This window comes from Alligator sinensis, unplaced genomic scaffold, assembly GCF_000455745.1.
Source record: "Alligator sinensis unplaced genomic scaffold, ASM45574v1 scaffold321_1, whole genome shotgun sequence".
NCBI lineage: Eukaryota > Metazoa > Chordata > Crocodylia > Alligatoridae > Alligator > Alligator sinensis.
The window spans coordinates 512,628-534,491 of NW_005841969.1; the positions used below are offsets into that span (position 1 = coordinate 512,628).

At 41.7% G+C, this 21,864-nt stretch overlaps 1 protein-coding gene across 1 annotated transcript in view; it reads left to right on the plus strand.

Moving 5' to 3' along the window:
* HAT1 (histone acetyltransferase 1) overlaps nt 1–21,864 on the plus strand; it is a 39,201-nt gene that overhangs the window by 12,148 nt on the left and 5,189 nt on the right. The window contains 7 exon segments of the mRNA XM_025200504.1: nt 1–45; nt 8,634–8,813; nt 9,060–9,181; nt 9,682–9,786; nt 10,164–10,270; nt 13,338–13,489; nt 16,348–16,464. The exon segment at nt 1–45 is cut by the window's left edge and continues 30 nt beyond it. Coding sequence (XP_025056289.1) covers nt 1–45; nt 8,634–8,813; nt 9,060–9,181; nt 9,682–9,786; nt 10,164–10,270; nt 13,338–13,489; nt 16,348–16,464 — 828 coding nt within the window.

A 21,864-nucleotide genomic window follows, 5' to 3' on the forward strand; every position in this document is an offset into this window, starting at 1 on the left:
ATCAAGTACACATCTAAGGTTAATGAAAAGTTTGACTGTGTGGAGGTAAAGTTGGAGTTAAATTAACACTTTTTAAATATATTGGGATTAGTTCATTCTTTTAAGAGAATGAAGGATCTTAGTTTAATGGTTCACATTTGCATTGATAGTTTTAAAAATATTCCTTTGTTGCTAAATTAAAAAAGGCTCTAACTTTATAGAGATTGTTATTGATAATCTTTTGATGGTATTTGAGTCAAATTGTATATAAATTATTCACAGGCATTTTAATATTGAAGCCAATGCTCAGAAAACTAAGCAAATATGACTGCACAAAAGATGTTGTGGTAGTGGTGACAGTTTTCTATTTTATTCTTTTATATTTGGATACAAGTACCTGACCCATATCCCTTTTAAATGGAAGATGCACAGATCAACTGATAAACAATTTCATTTTGGAAATAATTTATCCTAATTTCCTGTTCCAATTATGTATCATTTGTACCCTGCATCTTGTTTAAAGAGATATTATCTGTATTTATATTTTCTGCATACACTTCCTGTGCTTACACAACTCAGAAGGAAAAGATACCTTTCCCTTCTGATTTATATTTTAAATTTAGCAAACTCAGTTTTCCACCCTGCATAACATAGATGTTAATGGCTCCATTAGAATTCTAAGGTTTCATGCCTTTTTTGAGAGCTAACCTCAGATTTTTTTTTTCATTCACTCATCAGGCCTAGTATAATCTACAGTGTGAAACTTGTTAAGAAATTGCTCAAATTGAGACTGAAATGGCAGAGATTTTGATAGAGGTGCACTGATACATCGGTCCAATATTGGATCAGCACTGCTATAAAGAAAATTGTATGGGAAATCGGCCTGATTTGGCCGATAAACGGCCCGTGCATGCGTGCAGAAGCAGCACAGCACTTAGGTGGTAAGGAGCATAACCCCACAGCTTGGAGAGCTGCATGCAGCTAGTAAGTCTGGTGTGATGGACAGGGAGGGGGAAATGGAGGGGCAGATCAAGGCCCCCACAGTGAGGGAGGGGCTGGGATTGGGGCAGGGGCGGGGGCAGGTGCTGCTCAGCCAGGACGGGATGGGTGCAGGACAGAGCCATGGCTCCTTCAGAGTTGTGGGGGCGGGACTCTTGCCACCGCTGTGCACCTCTCATCCAGCAGCTCCTGCCGCTCATGTGGGAGGCATGTGCTCCCGGATCTGCACAGGACTCTTCCCAGCAGGTCCTGGGCTGGGTGGTGGCACTGGGAGCCATGGCTGGGAGGGCTGTGGCAAATTCTGACATGGGAAGAGCTCCGTGCAGCCCGTAGTGGCAGCCACCCTGTCCCATGCAGATCCGAGGGGTACATGCCCCCTCCATATGCCCTCCTAGGGAGTGTGCAGTGATGGGAGCCGCCTCCCCTTTCCCTTCGCCTTGCTCTGCCCCGGATGGGCAGCACCTGCCCCAGCCCCACTCCCTCCCTCCCGGCAGGGACCTCAATCTGCTTCCTGCCCCCTCTCCCCCACCCATGCCCCTTCCTTTCCCTCTTCCCTTCCACCACAACAGATTACCAGCTGGACACTGCTCTTATGCCTCCTTAAAAACGGCTATCAGTATTGGCCCCAAAAATCTCCATCACCCCTAGCTTTTGATAGTAGTGATTTTCTAGCCAGCTTGGTTATTTAGAAGAAGACTCAGCTTTCCTGATGGCCTCTGCATTAAGAAAATTTGCTGTCATGTGAGCTATTACTTAGTTGCAGGGAAAGAATAAATGAGTTAATTTCTTTCCAAAAACCTATTGATTGTTATTGATGAATCTTTGTAATACTGTTTTTAAAGAGTAAAAACAGCTATGCATTTGCATTGACAATCCAGCCTGAAAACGAGGTTTACCATTTAGCAACATTTTTACTAATGCATGGCCTGCCCTTTTATGATGTCAAGCTGTATTTAAAGTTCCCTATTTAGAAGTGATCAAAGATCATTTGAATATCTTCAAGAAAAGGCACTTTCCATTATTCTAAAGGAAAGCTATTAACAGATAATTTTTCATGGTCAATCATTGAGCCCAAAAGCCTATATCTAATGCTAGTGAGACTAGGGCAACATATTAAGGGATCTAAAGGTTGTGCTTCACAATCTCATCAGACTTTTAGAACTGAAAAGCGATGAGAAATGCTTGTGTCAAAATTAGCATTACCTAGAGAACAGAAACATATGGAGATCTAGTCCTTCACTTCAAAATGTAATTTCAGAAGAGTGGCAGAATGCAAAAATGTTTCAACACTTTAACAACCTTCTGTCTTCATCCTAACTGACATACAAACAAAAAGCTTCTTTCCATGTCTCCAAGGTCAGATAATTTGTTTATGCTTATTCCTTTTAGTATCTGAGGATTTGCTCTAATTTTCTTACTTGAAACCTCAACTTGGTTTTATGTACTGTTTTCTTCTGGCTGCAAGTTGACTAATTGTCTGAAGGAATTGTTCTTATGTGGCTAGCAGGCCATCATTTAGTATGAAGGTGGCCTCCTTCCTACTGTTATGCTCCTAGTCTTGTCTAAACTAGAGAAATGTGTCAGAATGGCCCTGCGGTCATCTTGTCACTGTTAATACATCAACACAAGTATTCTTAGTAGAAAATAATTCTTTTCTATTGTCTCTGGCACTCTTGTTTCCTTGAATATCATTTTTCATTTTTTTAAAGCACTGCTAGCTTTTATGGTTGTGAAGAAAACTTCCAAAAATACAAACAGTGTGTAACCAGCATAGCAATTATCTGCTTGACTTTGCAGAGATACTGGCCTCATACAAATATTCAGTTTCTCCTGGGAGAGTCACTGCTCTCCCAAGAGAAACCACAAGAATACAGGCTTTTTCTCCCAAGAGAAGAACAATCTGGGACAAACCAGGGTTAAATCACTCCCAGGAGAGTGAATGTTTGTACATATTCAGAAACATCATGTACTAAGTTTTTCTAACAAGAAAACTAAATTGGGAGAATTCTCCCAGATTTTGAATGTGTTTATGCAGTCACTGACACAGTAGCTATTATCATAACAGGATGTTAATTTGCATGCCCAATGATAAATTTTAATTTTGGCAAACTTAAAGGTCAATTTTACTGCTGATAAAGCACGTTAAGGATGATATATTAAGATCTGTGCGATTTACTGTGTGCAGTGGTTAATTTTTTTTATCCTAGGAATGGATGGTAACTTGGATAGGACTGCCACTTCCATCTTCAGTCTGCTCCATGTAGCAAAAAGGCCAGACAAACATGACCAATGACTGTTCAGTTTTGCAAAACCCAGCAAGTTACCGATATCCCATTAGCACTTTTCCAAAACCCAACCCCTCCCTCAAACAGGGCTTTTTTCTGTTTTGCCAGTAGGTGCTAAACTACCTCCCTTGTTATAGTGGCTGCCTGCTGTAGCCTCTTTTGGAGTCTATTGGCAGATTCAGGAAATGTCACTGCATTAGCTTCTTTAAATTTGTTAAAACCACATGACTTTAAAACCTTTTTCACAATCACAAGGCTAAACACATAATTAAGCCAAAAAAATGAGATTCTGTTATTTCTGGATTTTGGGAACCAGGACCCTACATCAGGGATTGGCAATTTTTTAGCAGCAGTGGGCTGAATTAACTCAGCTTGGTCCTAAAGCAGGCTGACACTTGTAACGTTGCGCTACCACCCATTCATCCTGCATTCAAATTGTTGCTAACATCTTGGATTCATGGGCTGGGAAAAAAATCACTCAAACCAGGTTTCCAACCCCTGCCCTATATATAATGTGTGCCCTAAGCTGGCCTGTCCGTGCTTGTGTTCAAAACTCAGTGAGGGAGGATCAGCCTTGGGAGCCCAGCATCTGTGCCCTCTCTTGTGAATGGCACCTCATCTTAGCATTGGTAGTGAACCAACTTTAAATAATGGGCAGAGCCTGTTTTTTAAATTGCTTTTAAGTGTAGCTTTACTTCTTCTTCCCAGTTCTGTTTACATCTGAACATTACATATTAGACTGCCTGTTGCTTTCCAGATTGCTCCCAGCTATTCCCTACAATATTCTGTTTCTTTACATGAAATCTACATGTAGCAGTTACTGTCTTCTAAGATAATCTTTGCTCTATAAATGTTATCTTGTTTTCCCTTTGCAGCTGACCTGTAATCTCTAGTATTTAATGAATTTTAATGAAAAAAGCTGTGTAATTTTAATATCAGGCATACTCTTACTTAATGCTACCATTCCATGTATTCCCTTATCAAAAATGAATGCAAATAATTGCTAAAGTAAGAGAGAGAAATATGTATTTAAAAAACAAAAAAAGTATCTAGCTGTAAAAAAGCCTCTTTGAAGTAGTGTCAGCTACATATAGGAACTTCATAACAGCAACTGCCCATCAGTACCACAAAACATATCCCTATAGGCTACGTCCATCACATAAAGGAAGACAACTAATTACATTCAGATCTAATACAGAAGATGACAAACAAAATTATGTGGTATGTAGGAAGCCTATGTATTACAAAGTGTACTAATGTGTATAGCTTGTAATGATTTCTGTCTAGCTGTGCATAGGTTGCTATAAGACACATTGCTTCATTCTTGTTCTTTGAACATACCATCCTTGATGTTTGTATGTATTTATTATATGTTATTGTTAATTAATTGGCTGAACTATTGTTGTAAACTGAATCATCACCATTATTGAGTATGCAGTGTGTTGTACTGGTACCCAACCTGGATTGGGTACCCATAGTAAAATGGCTGTGTTAACACAGCTCTACTTCCAATATCCAAGTTAGCTCGGGTATCTCTGTACAACACTGCGTTAGGGTGTACAGATGTACCCTTTGTTTCAATCACTGAAAGCAGACAGATTTTTCATTTGCAGTTATTGTTTAATCTCAAAAGATCTTGATTCGTCTGGAAATCTGGTCATGGTGAAAGTGGTTATGCTTAATCATCCAGAATTACGTTGGGAGCTCTTTTAGGAACAGATTCTCTGTTGAAAATTGAGAATTAAAAAAAAAATCTGTCATCATGCCTGTTGCCTGGTCACTTTTTGTAAATATTCAAGAAAGAACCTGCTCTGGTCCACAAAGGCCTTCACTACTAGTAAGGTTTATATGCTCCTGGGCTTGTAGGGTAGGGACACAGCTATCACATGTTCACTGTGCCACCACATAGCACCTGCCTTTCCATTTCTTTTCTGTAAATTCCAGCAGAAATTGCTCTCAGAGGAATGATAAGGGTTCAGAGCCTAAAAATTGATAGGGATTTGGCACTTTCTTCCAGTTCCTCTGACTTCACAAAGACTTCAAAATTCCCCAGAAGCAACTGTTTCAGGGGTTATGCACTTGTATCATTATATATAGGTCAGGTGTGACTATGACAAAACTCAAAGCATGACAGCAAAGTTAGTGTGGACCTACTGCTCTGTTAGTGCTTATAGCACTATTTGCCCTGCCTACTTCAGGCAGTTTAAAGAGTGAGAATCCTTCCTAGTGCAAGGAACAATATTAAGTTTAGGAATTGGACCCAAATTTCCTGAATGGCAATGTGGAGGCCTCCAAATTGGCCTCCTTGCAGTTTTAGTAGAAAGATGTATATTGTGAAAATTGTGTATGTATATAAATGTATATTGTGGAAATAATTTTCTTACTACTGTTCTGTAAAACAAGTCCACAGTAAGAAAAATAACATTTGATCAGTTAATTCTTTACTTTGTGAACACCTTAAAGCATAAGCAGTTCTTCTGGATTGTTTGGAAAGTACCAAGGTAGATCATGAATGCTGACATAAAGGGATCAAATAAAAATAGATAAAAATAAATATGTAGGTGTACATTACAAACAGTATGCATGTAATCCTGGACCTGAATAATCTGGAACATTCTGGCAGTTTGTATTCAAATATAATAAATCAAAATAATAGAAAATCAGGACTTTTGATACATCTGCCAGCACCCAAATTAAGGATTCTAGGTTCTTCTTTTAAGAGGTGGCAACCCCATTAACTCCTAAAGCAATGTGGGGAATGCAACTTCTTTCATTGTACTAATGATGCCAGAAAGTGGGGAAAAACCCATTCAACTTTAGTCTTGGTAGATAAAAATATACATATTTGTTCACACACTTTGTATACAATGCTGCCTGCTCTTTTGCTTCTGCAAACAAAACAAAACCTTTATAGGTATGAGGTTTTTCTGTAATCTTCCCTTTCTCCCACTCTAGTGCGAGCTGGTGAGGGGTACCACGCTGGTTACCCATCACATTCAGGCAGTTTGGTGTGTCCTCTCCAAAACAATTTCAGTAGGGGACGTTTTGTAGTGTCTTCCTCATCACCGCTAGTTTAGCTGGATGAACGTCATTGCTGCTCTTATTCTGTGTAGTATGTGAAAGTAACCACAGTCTCCTGAACATGCTTATTTTTAGCAAAATAAATTGGCATATACCTGTTGGTTCATGTGGTACTTACATCTCTTCTGGATGTGTTATGTATAGTGTGAGTTAACTGGTTTACAGTTTTGCATTACTTTTTTTATCAGCTATTGCAGGTTTAAGTACTCTTACTCAGTACATGTACATGTGCATGCACACACATGCATGGAGACACTTGTGCGCATGTATATGGCTAGATAAAAATGTTTGTGAAAAATAACGCTGACACCCTGTAAGCAAATGCATAAATTCTTAGTATGATTGTTCCTTTGTTAGTTACTACATTGCATTGATTTTTGTAAAAATAAGCCTGATTGTATTTTGAACCTATTATTCAACTGAATCTATTGTTCAATTAAATCAGCAAGTGTAGTGGAAAATATTTATCAGCTACTACTTTAGAGAGAACAGAACAGGTTCTAATAAATGCATCTTCTTTGTTTTGAGAATGAAATGGAAGTAAAGTCTAATATATGTATTTAAATTAAGCAGTTAACATATAGCTCTACAATACTTTGTTTAGGAACCTAACAGATCTTTTTATAAAAATAAAGCAAGTTAAATATAAATGTTGGTAGTACCAAACCATTAAGAATAAAACTTGTTTGTGCTGAACTCCATCCATCCTTCCCTATCCTAAAAATGTAACTGAATGATGATAAAGTGCTATTCATTTGCAGGTGCATTGCTTCTACTTGGGGAACAATGGTTGAAAGGACAGGAATTAGTTGCATGTTGTATTAGCCTTTTGTAGTGTATTTTGTCCTAAGCATCTTAATTTCCCTGTTTTGAATGCTAAGTAGCAAGGGTCTTGGTTTAGAACTAATACCCATCATGCATGTAAACGGTGTGAAAGAGCTGCTTAGTAAGTTAACACAAAGTGTTCTTGTGTCAGTCCTTGTGGAAATAGATACAATACAAACATTACAGCTGAACTCACGGCAAACTCCATTAAGTAAAAACCTGGGTTCATTGTCTAGAGGAAAGTTTGAATTGAATGTAAGCTCATTTTGTTGAATGTAATGTCAGGCTTTTAGGGGTTGTATTGAGGAGTAAGGTTTTGTTAAGTTGAGACCAATTCATTAAGTTTTATTGCCTGGTGAGAAGCAGTAATACGTTATTGTGAAACTTCATCAAATATTCATGGTTAAAAAGAAGTAGTAAATGTATTAAATCAAGTGGTCTTTTTGGGGTCTGAAAAGGATTATGAAGTCTACTCAGCTGATAGTCTGTAACATTCTGTGGCTATTTAACAAGGGTAATTTTAATCTCTGATTTTAATTTTGCTGTCAAGACTTGCTTCTCCCCATCTCTTGGTCTGCAGAAAATTGCCCTGTTCCCTTTCAGCATTATTTTCTTTCAAATTTAATTTTAGAAAATACTTTGGCCTGGAAGCAAGCTGTCATCTTTTGCATTTGTAATGTATTTGTGGTTGGTCCTCTAGGTGGGTGTGAGCTGCCACTCCTTGAATCTGGGGCTGCAATTTTTAATCAGTTACCACCTTCCTCATGTGTCTTGCTGGCTGTCATTGCAATGGCCTGGGAAGCATGATCTATTTTTCCATGAGGCTGCAGTCAGTGCAACCTCAAAGATTTGGCAGTTAAGGAGAGTCCTAAGGAAGAGCAAAGCTTGCACTTTACTTTGAGAAGTAATCACATCAGATCCAACATGTAATGGCAAATAGAAAAGTTGAAAGTTTTGGTGGGACTTTAAATTCATAGCCTACCTTTTATTTATATCTCATGTTTGTTAGTATTGCCAGTATAATATCTTACCTACCAGAATAGACATAAAAAATGTTCTATTAAAAAAAAATCGTACAAAGTAACAGCTTACAAGCCTTTTCCTTTTAACACATCAAGTCTTTCCTCATTTGCCACCATTACCTACAGGCATAAATTTTAGTTCCTATTTTTCTGGCAAACAGTGACTGGATCAGACTCATCTTTCAAGCCTTTTACTGCAGGCCCTTCATCAGCCAGAGGGGTCACTGTTGAGCAGTAATAGGTGCTTGAATCTCCTCAGCCTAAGACTAAGTACTTCTAAAATTGCAGGCAGGCCACAGCACTTTGTGAGATTCTCTCTCCTCCCCGCCCCCCCCGCGCGCACGCGCATAGAATTGTATTGTCTTTGCTATGGAAGAAATGCAGGCTTTTTTCTTCCCTCTGCCAACTCCTCTCCATCTTATTTTATTAATTTTTTTTTTAGGCAGATGATGTGGAAAGTAAAATTAGAGAAATCATTCCTCCTGGGTTTTGCACAAACATGGATGACTTTGTGTCTTTGCTGGAAAAAGAGGTCAATTTCAAGCCCTTTGGAACATTGCTTCATACATACTCTGTTCATAATGTGGAAGCGGGTGAGGATATAACATATCAGATATACAAGGTATGACAGAAACAGAATTGCTTCTCTTGTACAGATGTTGCAGGAATTTTTTTTGTAGTGTATTTTCACCTGGAGCATATGAACATCAGTACTTTACCAACTCCTCCTTTTTTCAGTATGTATAGTTAAATCAGAATATTCTGCTTTTAAATACTTTCCTACTGGAGTATTTAATTACGTTCTTCAGGCTTTCTTCTCTTACCTCAGTGATGAGTTTCACCTGACTTCTCCTGGCTTTTTCCCTAGGCTGACATGACATGTCCAGGCTTTCGAGACTATCATGAAAGGCTTCAGACGTTCTTGATGTGGTTTATTGAAACTGCTAGCTTTATTGACGTGGATGATGAAAGATGGAACTACTTTCTAGTGTAAGTACAGTTCTAAAGCAACAGTGGACCTTATTACTTCCACAAAGCCTGCATTTTAATTATGGCTGGCCAATTATTGGGACAGTATAATGATATTTTTCCCAGGAAAGAAAAACCATTGTTTATCAGGCTTGAGTTTTCCTCCATTATGCTTTGGGAGACCTTGAGAATAGAGCTGAATTAAATGCTGTTGTCCGTTATAGCCCTGAATGTAGGCTTAAACAGTAAAATGAGCTTTGCCTGTGTTTTCTTTTACTTGCCACCTATTCATTTTTATAATAGGCAAGTGCGCTGAAGTGCTGTAAAGAGGCCTGATTTATCCAAGTTGCTGCACACCAATTAAGTGAATTGTACATTCAGAACATAGCAGGTGTACCCATTGGGCCCTCACAGAGTAGCTTGCTGACACTGAAAATTCAGTTGGAGAATGGAAAAGAAAATGGACACTGCATGGGAGCGCGACTGTAATTGACCTGCTTGGCTTTCTGTTTTATCTGCAGATTTGAGAAGTATAATAAGGATGGAGCTACGCTCTTTGCGACCGTAGGCTACATGACAGTCTATAATTACTATGTGTATCCAGACAAAACCCGGCCACGTGTAAGGTAATTGGCGGCGTAACACGTGCCTTGTCTTTTATTTCAGAAGAGGGAACTGCTGAAGTTCCCAATACTTGTTTATAATGGTGTTGATTTGTTTAAAAAAATCCCTATTATTAGCAGGCTATGCACTGATTTATATCATTGTTCCTCCTAGAAGCAGTGTGGAATCTCAAACTAGTTTTGAATATTTTAGCAATTTTAAGACTTTATAAAAAGTTGTTTTATTTTCAGCTTAGAAATCAGTGTAAATGATGTTTAATACACAATAAAATGCTGTTTAAGTTATTTACTCTTGTTGTTCAAATAATACTGAAGTTGTGCACTTTGCTAGTAGTGCTTTTTTAAATTAAAAAGGCTAATTCCTTTCTGTCTGTCTGTAGTCAGATGCTAATATTGCCTCCATTCCAAGGAGAAGGCCATGGTGCTCAGCTTCTTGAAACTGTTCACAGATACTATATGTCTTCTCCTACAGTGCTTGATATAACAGGTATATAAATCCTTTTTATGTGAACTGAATTAGAAAAAATGTGAGCATTGATTGCCAGTTAGCCTACTTTTGTGTTAGAATTAATTTTGTGTCAAAATTAAATGGCCTTTTGAAGATTTAGCTTCAGCTCTGTTCAGAGTTAATAGTCCCCTGTTTTACAGAAGAACTGTATATAATGTAACTCCTTAAATCCTTTACTTATAGAGAACAGCACACCAGGAAAGTCCAGTCCCTGGCATGAAAGGATTACCAGTTAATTAGTCATTTGATTGTGAGGTACACAGCTGAATTTGCCAAGAGATTGAGCTTTCTTAAACTTCTTGTTGAGCTTCCTCTTTTTAGTCAAAATTGCAAATCAGAAAATATATTGAATTAAGATATCAGTGTTGGCCTAAAGGCCAGAGCTTTTCATCCACCAGGCACAATACAGAGGTTTGGTATCCCAGGGGCATAGATACTAAAGTGAATGTCTGAATAATATTGGAGAAATGGGTGTGTGTGTGTGTGTGTGTGTTGGTTTGTTTGTTTGTTTGTTTGTTTGTTTGTTTGTTGATTTGTTTGTTTGTTTGTTTGTTTATTATAGGCACTATATACACCTTTCTTCATATTCTCCCTTCCTCCCATCTTCCAATCGAATTATAGATATACATATAGATATAGATCTGAAGATGGGAGGAAAGAAGAATATGAAGAAAGGTGTATATATAGTGCCTATAATATGGAAAAGACTTTGTGTATATGAGACCACAGAGTAGACATGTCTAAAGCCTTGATCTTAATGCATATTATGATAAAGAAGAGTGAGAAAAATGTGAATTTGAATTGTGCTTCATGCTATTTTAGATACTGCCTTAATACCTCATTCCAGACTTTTAGCTGCTTTATAACTCAGAATATATACCCATATGTTATTTCTTATTAACAGTAAATGCTGTGGCTTCTAATTATTGTATCATCCTACAAAACCTTCCATGGGATTCTGTAAATCTGATTATTGTTATGCACATAATTTAAAAAGAGCACAGTGTTGCATACGATAAAGAATCAGGGTGTGGAAGGCAGGTGACTAGTCTATTTTCAGCACACTGTGTAGTGCATGTTTTCTTAAGCAGTAAAATTGTTACAAAACAGATTTTCAATTGCCCAGTAGAGTAATCTGCTAGAAAACTATGTAGGAAACAGCAGGAGTTCAAAGGGTAGGGAGATCTGAATTTAGCTTTTCATCCTTTTTTCATTGCCACTTTTGAGCAAAATTGAGTTGAATAGGCATGATGTAGGCAGAAAATTATGAAAGTTAGATGGCACTGAAGATTATAAAGTGGTTAAGTTTTAGTCTTACTGAGATGTGAGGTAACAGAGATTTATTAAATCGTTAGTTGGACGCAGCTAACATGTGCCAAGATACTTGCTTGGTTTTGGCATTTTCTCTGAATAGTTTGTTCCTACTTTTAGTTCCAAACAAGACCCTGAGACAAACTTGTAATCTGGAACTGATCCTGTAAGCAAAATGTGACTTGAGGGTGCTCATTAGAGAAGTTGTTTGCCTGTCTTCCTTGCTCTGACTCAACAATTCCACCCCTACTTTCCATTTAAAAATTAATCTTCTGTTTCTCATTTTCATTATAAGTTAATTGTGTATGTATATTCTCCTGACTTTTCTATGGGATGGGATCATCAGGTTCATTATACAAGATTAGGTTACTAGTAATAGTTGTAAACCGTCTCTCTTCTGAAATAAGTAGTCAGTTCAGTGCTGCATACGTGAAGAAAAAACAACCCTAGTACCATGCAGGTTGTTCCTTTAAACCATAAATATTGGTTTAACAATCAAACACTTATCTGTCCTCTAAAAACCCTGCTACTATACTACTGAATTCCATAAGTTAATGATGAAGAATGAAAAGATGAAAGGCTTTGAGAACTAGCTTAACATTTCTTTTGGGTATTTTGTCAGAAACCTGTCTGTAAAAATGCAAGAAAGCAATAGTAGCTTCCAAGGCCAGTATTTCTTACAACGTAGTGTTAGGTGGGAATGAGTCTGCATAAATGACTCTCTTGGCTTCGTTGTAGCTGATTCATGTTTTATGTTTTCTTCCTACTTCCATTCTCCAGAACTGAAATTAGTTACATTGCTCTGAGCAAAATAGAGTTAACTTAAAACTGAATTTCATTTTTGGTCTGTTTTTCTAATGTATAAAGATTTTGAATTCTAAGGCTGTCCTGTAACATGTTCACAACATTTTCCCAAGTGAATATCTTTGGCAGGTTGTATACGTGTACTCTGTTCCATTATCTAAATTGTTAATGAAAATATTTAACCTTTTTTGTGAAGAATAAAGCAAAAAAGACATTGAATATTTTGGCTGTTTTTTGTTCATGTTATTTCACCCTGTTAACTAACAAGCTTTATATTTTTATTTACCTTGTTTCTAATATGTTTTTTCATTCCTTGTAAATTTTAACTCATTTTGCTCCTCAGCTTCTGATTTTGTTTCTGTGTGTAGTGCTATTCTTTCTATATGCCTCCTTTAAGTAATAGCCTTGCTTCCACTCTTTTAGTATTAGTCTTGTTTGTTTATTGTTTGGTTTTGTTTCATTAAAAGCTTCTGACACAACTGTGCTGGTGTCTTACCATACCTCTAAGACAGATTAAAGGAGGTGTGGCAACACAGTCACCACCACCCCACTTTTGTCGTATGCCACATGCACAGTGTATTCAGATCAGGGTCTGGCTGTGGAGCCCCTGCTTTTACTCAGCTCCTGAGCCTAGGGGTTGAGCATTGCTGCTGTTTGCCTTAGCCACTCCCCAACTCCAAATTCACCTGAAAAAGGGGATGAGTGAAGAAGCGACAAGTGGCAGTGGCCACACACACACCATATGTATATCTATTGATATATAAAGATAGTGTTTATAATAGTTATATATTGCATTTATAATGCTTTGTGTGTCAAGTATCTTGTTTGTCACTGTTTTCAAAGCGTTTCCCAGGTTCTGATAAATAGATACCTGGGAAGAACAGATTGTATAATGTTGACAGTTAACTGTACCATTCTCTGTTCTTTCCAGCTGAAGATCCATCTGAAAACTATGTGAAACTCAGGGACTTTGTACTTGTGAAGCTGTGCCAAAATCTGCCTTGCTTTTCCCCAGAGAAGTTAATGCAAGGGTTCAGTCAAGAAATGGTGACAGAGGCTCAGCAAAAACTGAAAATAAATAAGGTACTTCAAAATCTGTATGGATATACTCAGTCCTAATCTGTCCGCCATTCGGAGATCTTCACAAGCACCAGCTCTTGAAATTCTTCTTATATCGCTTTGCTTACATGGAAAAAGTTTCTGAATGTGTTTGGAAGTGAAACTTCTAGCTTTATTATGTTTTTTAAAAAGTGCCTTTCTTATAAATGCCTCTATATATATTTATCATTACTAGGGGTGCACCAATAGAGAATTTTTGGGCCGATACCAACAGCCAATTTTTAACAAGCCGTATCGGCTGATTCCAATATGTAGCTGGGCAGCATAGAGAGTGGTGTCCGGCTGGTAAGTCTGTTGTGGGGGAAGGGGCGTGGTGGGCGGGGGCAGATCAAGGCCTCTATGGCAAGGGAAGGAGTGGAGCTGGGGCAGGTGCTGCACAGATGGCGCAGAGTGGGAGATGGAGCCACGAGCAGCTGGTCCAGGGGTGTGTGAGGGGGGTGGCTCCCACTGCTGCACACGCCCTGGGAAGATGTGCGGGGAGGCGGGGGCATGCCCCCGGATCTGCCCACAGGGCAAGGCAGGCTGCTGCTGGGGCCGGGGTCGGCTCTGGGCTCTTCCTGGCAGGGGACTGGGCCAGGGCTGCACTGGGCACAGGTGGCAGCGCTGGGAGGGGGTTATGGGGGGGCTGCAGCTGCCCCCAAATTAGATCCGGGAGCACACGCCCGCCCCCCCAATCCCCTCCTGGGGTGCACACAGTCGTTGGAGTCACCCCTCTCCCCTGGACCCCCCTCAGATGAGCCACTTGTGGCTCTGTCCTGCGCCCCACCCTGGCTGTGTAGCAACTGCTCCCGACCTACTCCCTCCTTCACCACAAGAGCCTCGATCTGCTCCCCTGCCATGCCCCTTCCCTCACAAGAGACTTAGCAGCTGGACCCGGCTGTTCTCCATGCTGCCAGACTGCGCTCCTGGCCACCTGCGTGCTGCGCTGCAACTGTGCACATGCACGGGGCATTTATTGGTGGCATTACCAGCCACATCAGCCAAATAAAGCCCATGCAGTCAATTTTCCTTATCTGTGCCGATCCGATATGAAACTGATGTATTGGTGCACCTCTAATCATTACCATTTGGTGTATATATGACTAAAAAGTTTTGAGTTTGTCCAGGTAACCTGTTTGTACTAAATGATAATATTACACACTAAAACTAAACAAAACCTGCATTAAAAGACAGATCCTAAGCTCCTGCTAAACAGAATCATGAAGGCAATCTTTCTGCAGAGTACTTAAACTACAGGAGAGGAGCCTCATAGATATTTCACAGATAAGCTCCCAAGTTTTCAGGATGCTCTGAATCTCCAATAATATTTTTGTTTTAAATTGAAGTTTAAAGGGTACCCTAATTCTGCATGGAAACAAACTGTAGTGGTGGAAGGGGACAGCAGGTATGCAGTCTTTTTGTATATCTGTGGTGTATTTCAATTTGAGTAGATAAATATTTTAATATTTAAGTAGCAACTTGTAGAAGTAATAAATATGCATACAGAGGATGGTGCACCCATATTTTGATGCTCTGTACAGCTCTGGTCTTCACATCTGAAAAATGATGTAGTGGAATTAGAAAAGGTAGAAGGGAAACAAAGATGATCAGGGGTATGGAGTGACTGCTGTACCAGAAGGCTAAAACTCTTCAATTTGGAAAGGAGAAGGCTGGGAGAGGATATGATATTATAAAATCATGTAGAGTGTGGATAAAGTGAGTAGGGAACTGTTATTCACTTGGTCCCAAAATACAGTTCCAGATGTCAGGTTCCTGTACTCCCCCCTCAAAAACAGAGGTGTAAAACTCGCCTGGTCCTGCAACCTGTTTGGGTGGTGCAGGGCCAGTTCACAAGCCAGATCAGGTCCATGGACACCCACCCTTGGCCCCCACATGCTAGATCCAGTGCCCGCTCCAGGACTTACCCTGCACATGGCACCTGTTCCACCTGGTCTGGGATCCATGCTGCACACAGCTCCTGCACCACACACAGCTTCCATTATGGCTGGTCTGGGGAACATGCCACACGTTGCCTGCTGGGGCACCGATGTGGTGCAGGTTCTGGATTGGCTGGAGCAGATGCCACATGGGTCGGCTATGAGACCCAGGGTTAGGATAACGGGGCTTAGGTCACAGGCCACATCTTTATCACCCTGGCTCTAAAGCATCTATTTCAGCCACTGGCAAAGACAGGATACTGAGCTAGATGGACCATTAGGTCTGACCCAGTATGACATTTCTTATCCATTTTTATTTACAGAATATTCAGTAAAGGCAGACTGTTAATCTGTAATACAGATGTTTGTAACTTGATTTAAAATGTGGCATTTTAAGGTTCTGGGAGGCATTTGGCAGGATTGGACTTCTCTCAGCCTGCTCCTGTTGACTTCTGGCATAGTCCCAAACTGTCTTTCAAGGGTAGAAACTCTGGTTGTAGAGTTTCTACCCAATGATGCAACTAAATTCTGTGAAGATGGTGCTTTCTGAACTGTTAGGAGTATAATCTGTTGCTACAGAGGTGTGTAGTTTCTGAAGCACTACTGCAGATAGCAGAGAGAATTCTGAAGTACATTTGGGAATGAACACACTGGCTGCATGAGAGAAATCACTTTAGAAGAAAGATTATGGGTAAGAGATTGGGTTGCCAAGCCAGCTGGTTAAGAGAAACAAATAGCATGGAAATCTGGGTGTTTTTTGTGTTAATAACCTATGAATGCTTCATCATGATGCATGTGGAACAATAGCTTAACAGTTTTTTGCATCTTTCTGCTTCATAAAATATTCTTCAGTAAGACTGCAAATTGCGACATCTTTATATTCACACTCTCCTTCTTTTTAATCAGCAACATACAAGGCGAGTGTATGAAATTCTGCGATTGCGTGCAACAGATATGGGTGACACAGAGCAATCTAGAAGTTACAGGTTGGATGTCAAAAGAAGACTGATTGGTCCCTATAAGGTGCATATGACTTAAGTACCTTTTAACGCTTATTTCGTAATTGATTATGCATGTTGTTTTGCTTTCCATGAACACAGTTGATGGCAATTCTTTAGCCTATCAACTGTTACTGTCTATATCTGGGTGGGCAGTTATTTGGGCTGGAGGGCCTCTTAAGGAGCTTTGGTGAGCTGCTGGGGGGAAGCAGCTGATCCTATCTGGCCCCAGGCCCATCCGCTGTGCACCCACTGCTGGGGGTGCCAGATGGAGCAGGCAGGGTGTCCATGGACACCAGCCCAGGACTCCCACAAGCAGCGTGTGCCCTGCTGGGCGGATGGGATGGGGCCGTGGGCAGGGAGCGGTGTCCAGGAGTGGGACAGGTGGGTAGGCAAGGCCAGGATTGTAGGACGGTGACAACATAGGGCCAGGGACTGGGGCAGAATCATGATCCACTCCCCTCACATTCTTGCAACAGGCACCATTTCCGTGGGCAGGGCTGTGCAGGAAGCAGGTTGCAGCTGTGCCCCAGAGCCTGTCCCTGCACTGTCACTGCACCACAGTCCTGGCTCCCATCCCACTCCTGGATGCCACTACCTGCCCACCTGTGGCCCTATCCCAACTGCCCAGCTGAGCGTGCCTTACCTATGGAGGTCCCAGGCCCATGTCCATGGAGACCCTGCCCACTCCGTTCAACACTGCTGGTAGTAAATGTAGAGTGGGTGGGCTGGGATGTCCGGGCAATGCGGTTGGATCTGATGGCGGCAGCAGAGACACTGGCAGTGGCAGCTGGGCAGAGCAAGCCATCGCCATGGGGGCTTCCAGGAAGCTGAGTCCAGCTACCATGCTGTCCGCCCTGCTTACACATTCAGGGGTAGCAAGACTGGCTGTGTGCACCATGGTCTGGGCTGCTCCCCATGCTTGGGTTGGGCGGGGCCGAGGGACATGCTGTGGGCAAGATAGAATCCTTTGGTGGGCTGTGGGCCAGATTTTGCCCATCCCTTGCTTATGTGGTACACAAGTGAGATCTACACAAGTGAAGAGCTTGTTTATGGTCACTGGAAGTAGTTTTTCACATAGCCATGCTGAACATCCTGTGTTTGATTTCTGGTAGTTCATTTTCTTAGGTTGGCAGGAAACTGTTAGGTTAAAATAGCCAACTAGAAGTCCCTCCCACCTAAAATCAGGATACTTTTGGGGAGTATCAATTCAAAGGTAATGAAAAAGGAAACATTTTTATTGTCCATTTTCACCGGTTCAGTTATAGGCAGACTGCACCCTAAATATTCCTAATCTTAGCTATAAATGAGCTAGATGTGGTACCAACAGCAGACTGGCTATGGCAACATGGAGCTCAGCGTGAGCTAACTTATAGGGGTGTGTGAAACAGGCCCTATTTGATTCGGATTTGGCCTGAATTGGGGACAGTGATTTGATCCATTGATTCGGATCACTGTCCCCAATTCGATTCGGCCAAATCTGAATCTGACTATTTGATGCTGATTTGGTGAATCAGCGATTCAGACACAGGCACAGTTTTAAAAGTTTTTTCTACATGCCTTGAAGTAGCAGCGTGGCTTGTGATCACTGTGGTGCTGGGGCGGATGCAGCATCCCACAGCACTGCAGGGTGCTTGGCTGCGAACCTGGAAGTAGACTAGAAGTATTTCCGGTCCACTTCCAGGTTGGAGAGAGCACGCTGGGGGCCCCCTTCATGCCCCCCTGGCCTAGCGATCGGCCTCAGGAGGACCCTGGGTGCCCCACCCCCCAGACCCAGGAGGCACCAGTCGCCGAGCCAGCAGGGTGTGGGGGGGGGCCCCCAGCATGCTCCCCGGTGGACCCGGAAGTGCTTCTGGTCCACTTCTGGGTCTGCTGCTGAGCATGCTGGGGAGCCCCCCCTGTTTCAGTGGGATGCTCCATGTGCCACAGCATTCATTAGCCCCTGCTACCTAGAGGTATATAGAAAAAACTTTCAAAGCTGTCTCTGTGTCCGAATTGCTGAATCTCTTCAAATTGATTCGGAGGGTCCTGAGTCGATTTGGAGAGATTAAAGGGTCCTCTGATTCAATTCGGAGATTCAGCCACCAAATCGGGCCGAATCCCCACCGAATCGAATTGGGGACCAAAGCTTTGCACAGCTCTACTAATTTACCCTGCTTGTCTGTTTGAGCTGGCCCCCAACTTCCCAATGGGCTGCATTCCATTTCACGGCTGGGTGCTGTTAGCTTTTAGGGGTATGTGAAACGGGCCCTATTCGATAAGGATTCGGAATTGGCCCGAACTGGGGATGGTGATTCAATTTGTTGATTCAGATTACTGTCCCTGATTCAGTTCAGCCGAGAATCAGTGATTCGGACATAGAAACAGCTTTAAATTATTTTTCTACATACCTCGAGGTACCAGGCACAGCTCGTGAGCACTGCGATACTGGGGCAGATGGAGCGTCCAACATGAGCGCAGTGGGGCACCCCATGTGCTCAGCGGCGAATCCGGAAGTGAACCAGAAGTCCACTTCCAGGTCTGCCAGGGAGCACATTTTTAAATCTGAAGAAATTCACAATTTGGGCAATACTAAAATGATCCATAAAAGTTGCAATTGTACTGTATTATGTGTATGTGTAAAGGGAGGTGGCAATTGCTTCTGTTTCAAGATTATCTAAAGGTTTCCGCTTTAAAAATGTGACCTTTTCCTTAAGAAGTTAATGTCTCTATGGTCTGTGGCAGGACTTTGATGTTTGGCAAGGGGACAGTTTCTGGGTTACAGAGGTGAACCACGTTTTGCTGTTCCCAGTTAAGATTTGCCAAAAATTTAAATTATGCCCTATTTTGCAGCTTCCGTTTATGCTCTGTAGACCTTGCTGCTGAAAATTCCATCTGCATTCTGTGCTCCTGCATTTTCATGTTAGTATACGTGTTTCATAGTTGGTAGGGTCAGAAGGGACCTGAGCAGATCATCAAGTCTGACCCCCTGCCATGGCAGGAAAGAGTACTGGGGTCAAACGACCCCAGCAAGGTGTCTGTCTAGCCTCCTTTTGAAGACCCCCAGGGTAGGAGCGAGTACCACTTCCCTTGGAATTTGGTTCCAGATCCTAGCCGCCCTGACTGTGAATTAGTGCCTCCTGATATCTAGCCTGAATCTACTCTCAGTCAACTTATGGCCATTATTCCTTCTTACTCCCAGTAGTGCTCAGGGGAACAGGGACTCTCCCATTGCCTGCTGGTCTCCCTTGGCCAGTTTATAGACAGCCACCAGATCCCCTCTCAGCCTTCACTTGTGGAGGCTGAACAGGTTCAGGTCTTGTAGCCTCTCCTCGTAGGGCCTGTCCTGCTGCCCCCTGATCATGCGAGTGGCCCTCCTCTGAACCCTCTCGATGTTGTCCACATCCCTCCTGAAGTGCGGCACTCAAAACTGGATGCAGTACTCCAACTGCGGCCTGACCAATGTCATATGGAGGGGGAGGATCACCTCTTTGGACCTGCTTATGATGCATCTGTGGATGTATGACAAGGTGCGGTTAGCCTTCCTGTGTCCACACACTGTCGACCCATGTTCATCTTGGAGTCTATAATGACTCCAAGATCCTTTTCTGCCTCTGTGCTGACTAGAGGGGAGTTCCCCAGCCTGTAGGTATGCTACTGGTTCTTTCTTCCTAGGTGCAGTACCCTGCATTTGTCAGTATTGAATCCCATCTTATCCTCATACCCACCCCTGTAACCTGTCCAGATCCAACTGCAGCCTGTCCCTCCCTTCTAGCGTGCCCACTTCTCCCCACATCTTAGTGTTATCTGTGAATTTGAACAAGGTGCTTTTCACCCCCTTGTCCAAGTTGCTGATGGAGATGTTGAACAGTGTGGGCCCGAGGACTGAGCCCTGGGGGACCCCACTGCCCACATCCCCCCAGGTCGAAAATGACCCGTCCACCACCACTCTCTGGGTGTGACCCTCCAGCCAATTGGTGACCCATCTGACTGTGTAGGCATCGACACCACAATCTCCTAATTTTTTAACGAGAATGGGGTGAGAGATGGTGTTGAAGGCCTTCCTAATATCCAGAAAGACTACGTCCACCGTGACACCTGCATCCAAGGATTTTGTGACCTGGTCACAGAAGGCCACCAGGTTGGTCTGACAGGACCTGCCTGTAATGAACCCATGTTTGTTGTCCCTAAGCATAATCTCCCCTGCTGGCCCCTTGCATATGTGCACCTGGATAATTTTCTCAGAGAGCTTCCCCAGGACTGAGGTAAGACTAACAGGCCTATAATTTCCTGGGCCCTACTTCCTCCCTTTTTTGAAAATGGGGACCATAGTGGCCCTTTTCCAGTCCTCTGGCACAACAGACAGACAGATGTTCATGCTGCTGACCTCATCAGAATATTCTTTGCAAGTTGCTGGAAGCCAGACCACAGAGGTGTAAACCCAGAACTTCAACTCATTAGTATGTCCTTCATAAACATTACTAAGCAGACTCTAAACTATTTTGAAGTTGCAGAAATCATTAATCAGGATTAAACCTTGAGACTTTGACTCCCAACTCTGTGCTTGCTCTAGGCAAATGTATTGAGCCTCCAAAACTTCTCTTGACATCAGTTGCAGTTGTGGGTATCCAAATTGGGCATGTACAAAGTAAAACCTATTGTTTTAAACAGCTTTTTATATTGTCAAACATTTAAAATGTCTTTACCTCAGGGATGCACCTTGTATTCTTAATACCTTTATTAACATAGGTGCAAAACCTTGCTATTTGTAAAGTGCTTTAGATCTGCAGCACTGTACAAATGCAAAATTATTTCAGACTGATCAAAGCAATCAATGTCATGACAGCTATATTCTATTCTTACAGCTATTTCCTAGCTAGCCACAGTACGAATGAACTGAATACAGAAGTCCTGTAACATATCTACTTTTGAACTGTTTAGGCTAACAAGAGAAGCCACTTTTTATGTATTTGTGCTAAGTTGTAGGCTCAAGGAAACTTCTTAGGGCTGCTGTGAATAACTACTATGGGTGATGCTTCTGATTTTGTTAACTTTGTAAATATTTTGTTAACAGTGTAAATACCAAACAAGATGCTCCTTGTCCTTACATACAAAAAACTAGAACTCTTGGTTCTAGTTCTAGCTTTTTGTATGTCTTTTTGTCTCAGATGAACATGGCTACCAAGTACACTCCTTGTCCTTACTGCACTCTAAGTTGAAGGTATTTACAACACTGAGGATTACACGGTGTGTAAGTGCTAAGGTGCAGTTTCTCTTTTTCAAAACAACTATTTAAAGGCAAAAGATTTGGTATGGTGCTAAATGGGACATGATGACACCTGTCCTAGTTTAGAGTTAAGATGATGGGCTATTTGTAAGTTGTGCACAAGATGCTTGTTTAGGGCATAAAACAGGATTTCTGTTCCTTTTTTTAATCCCCTCCATG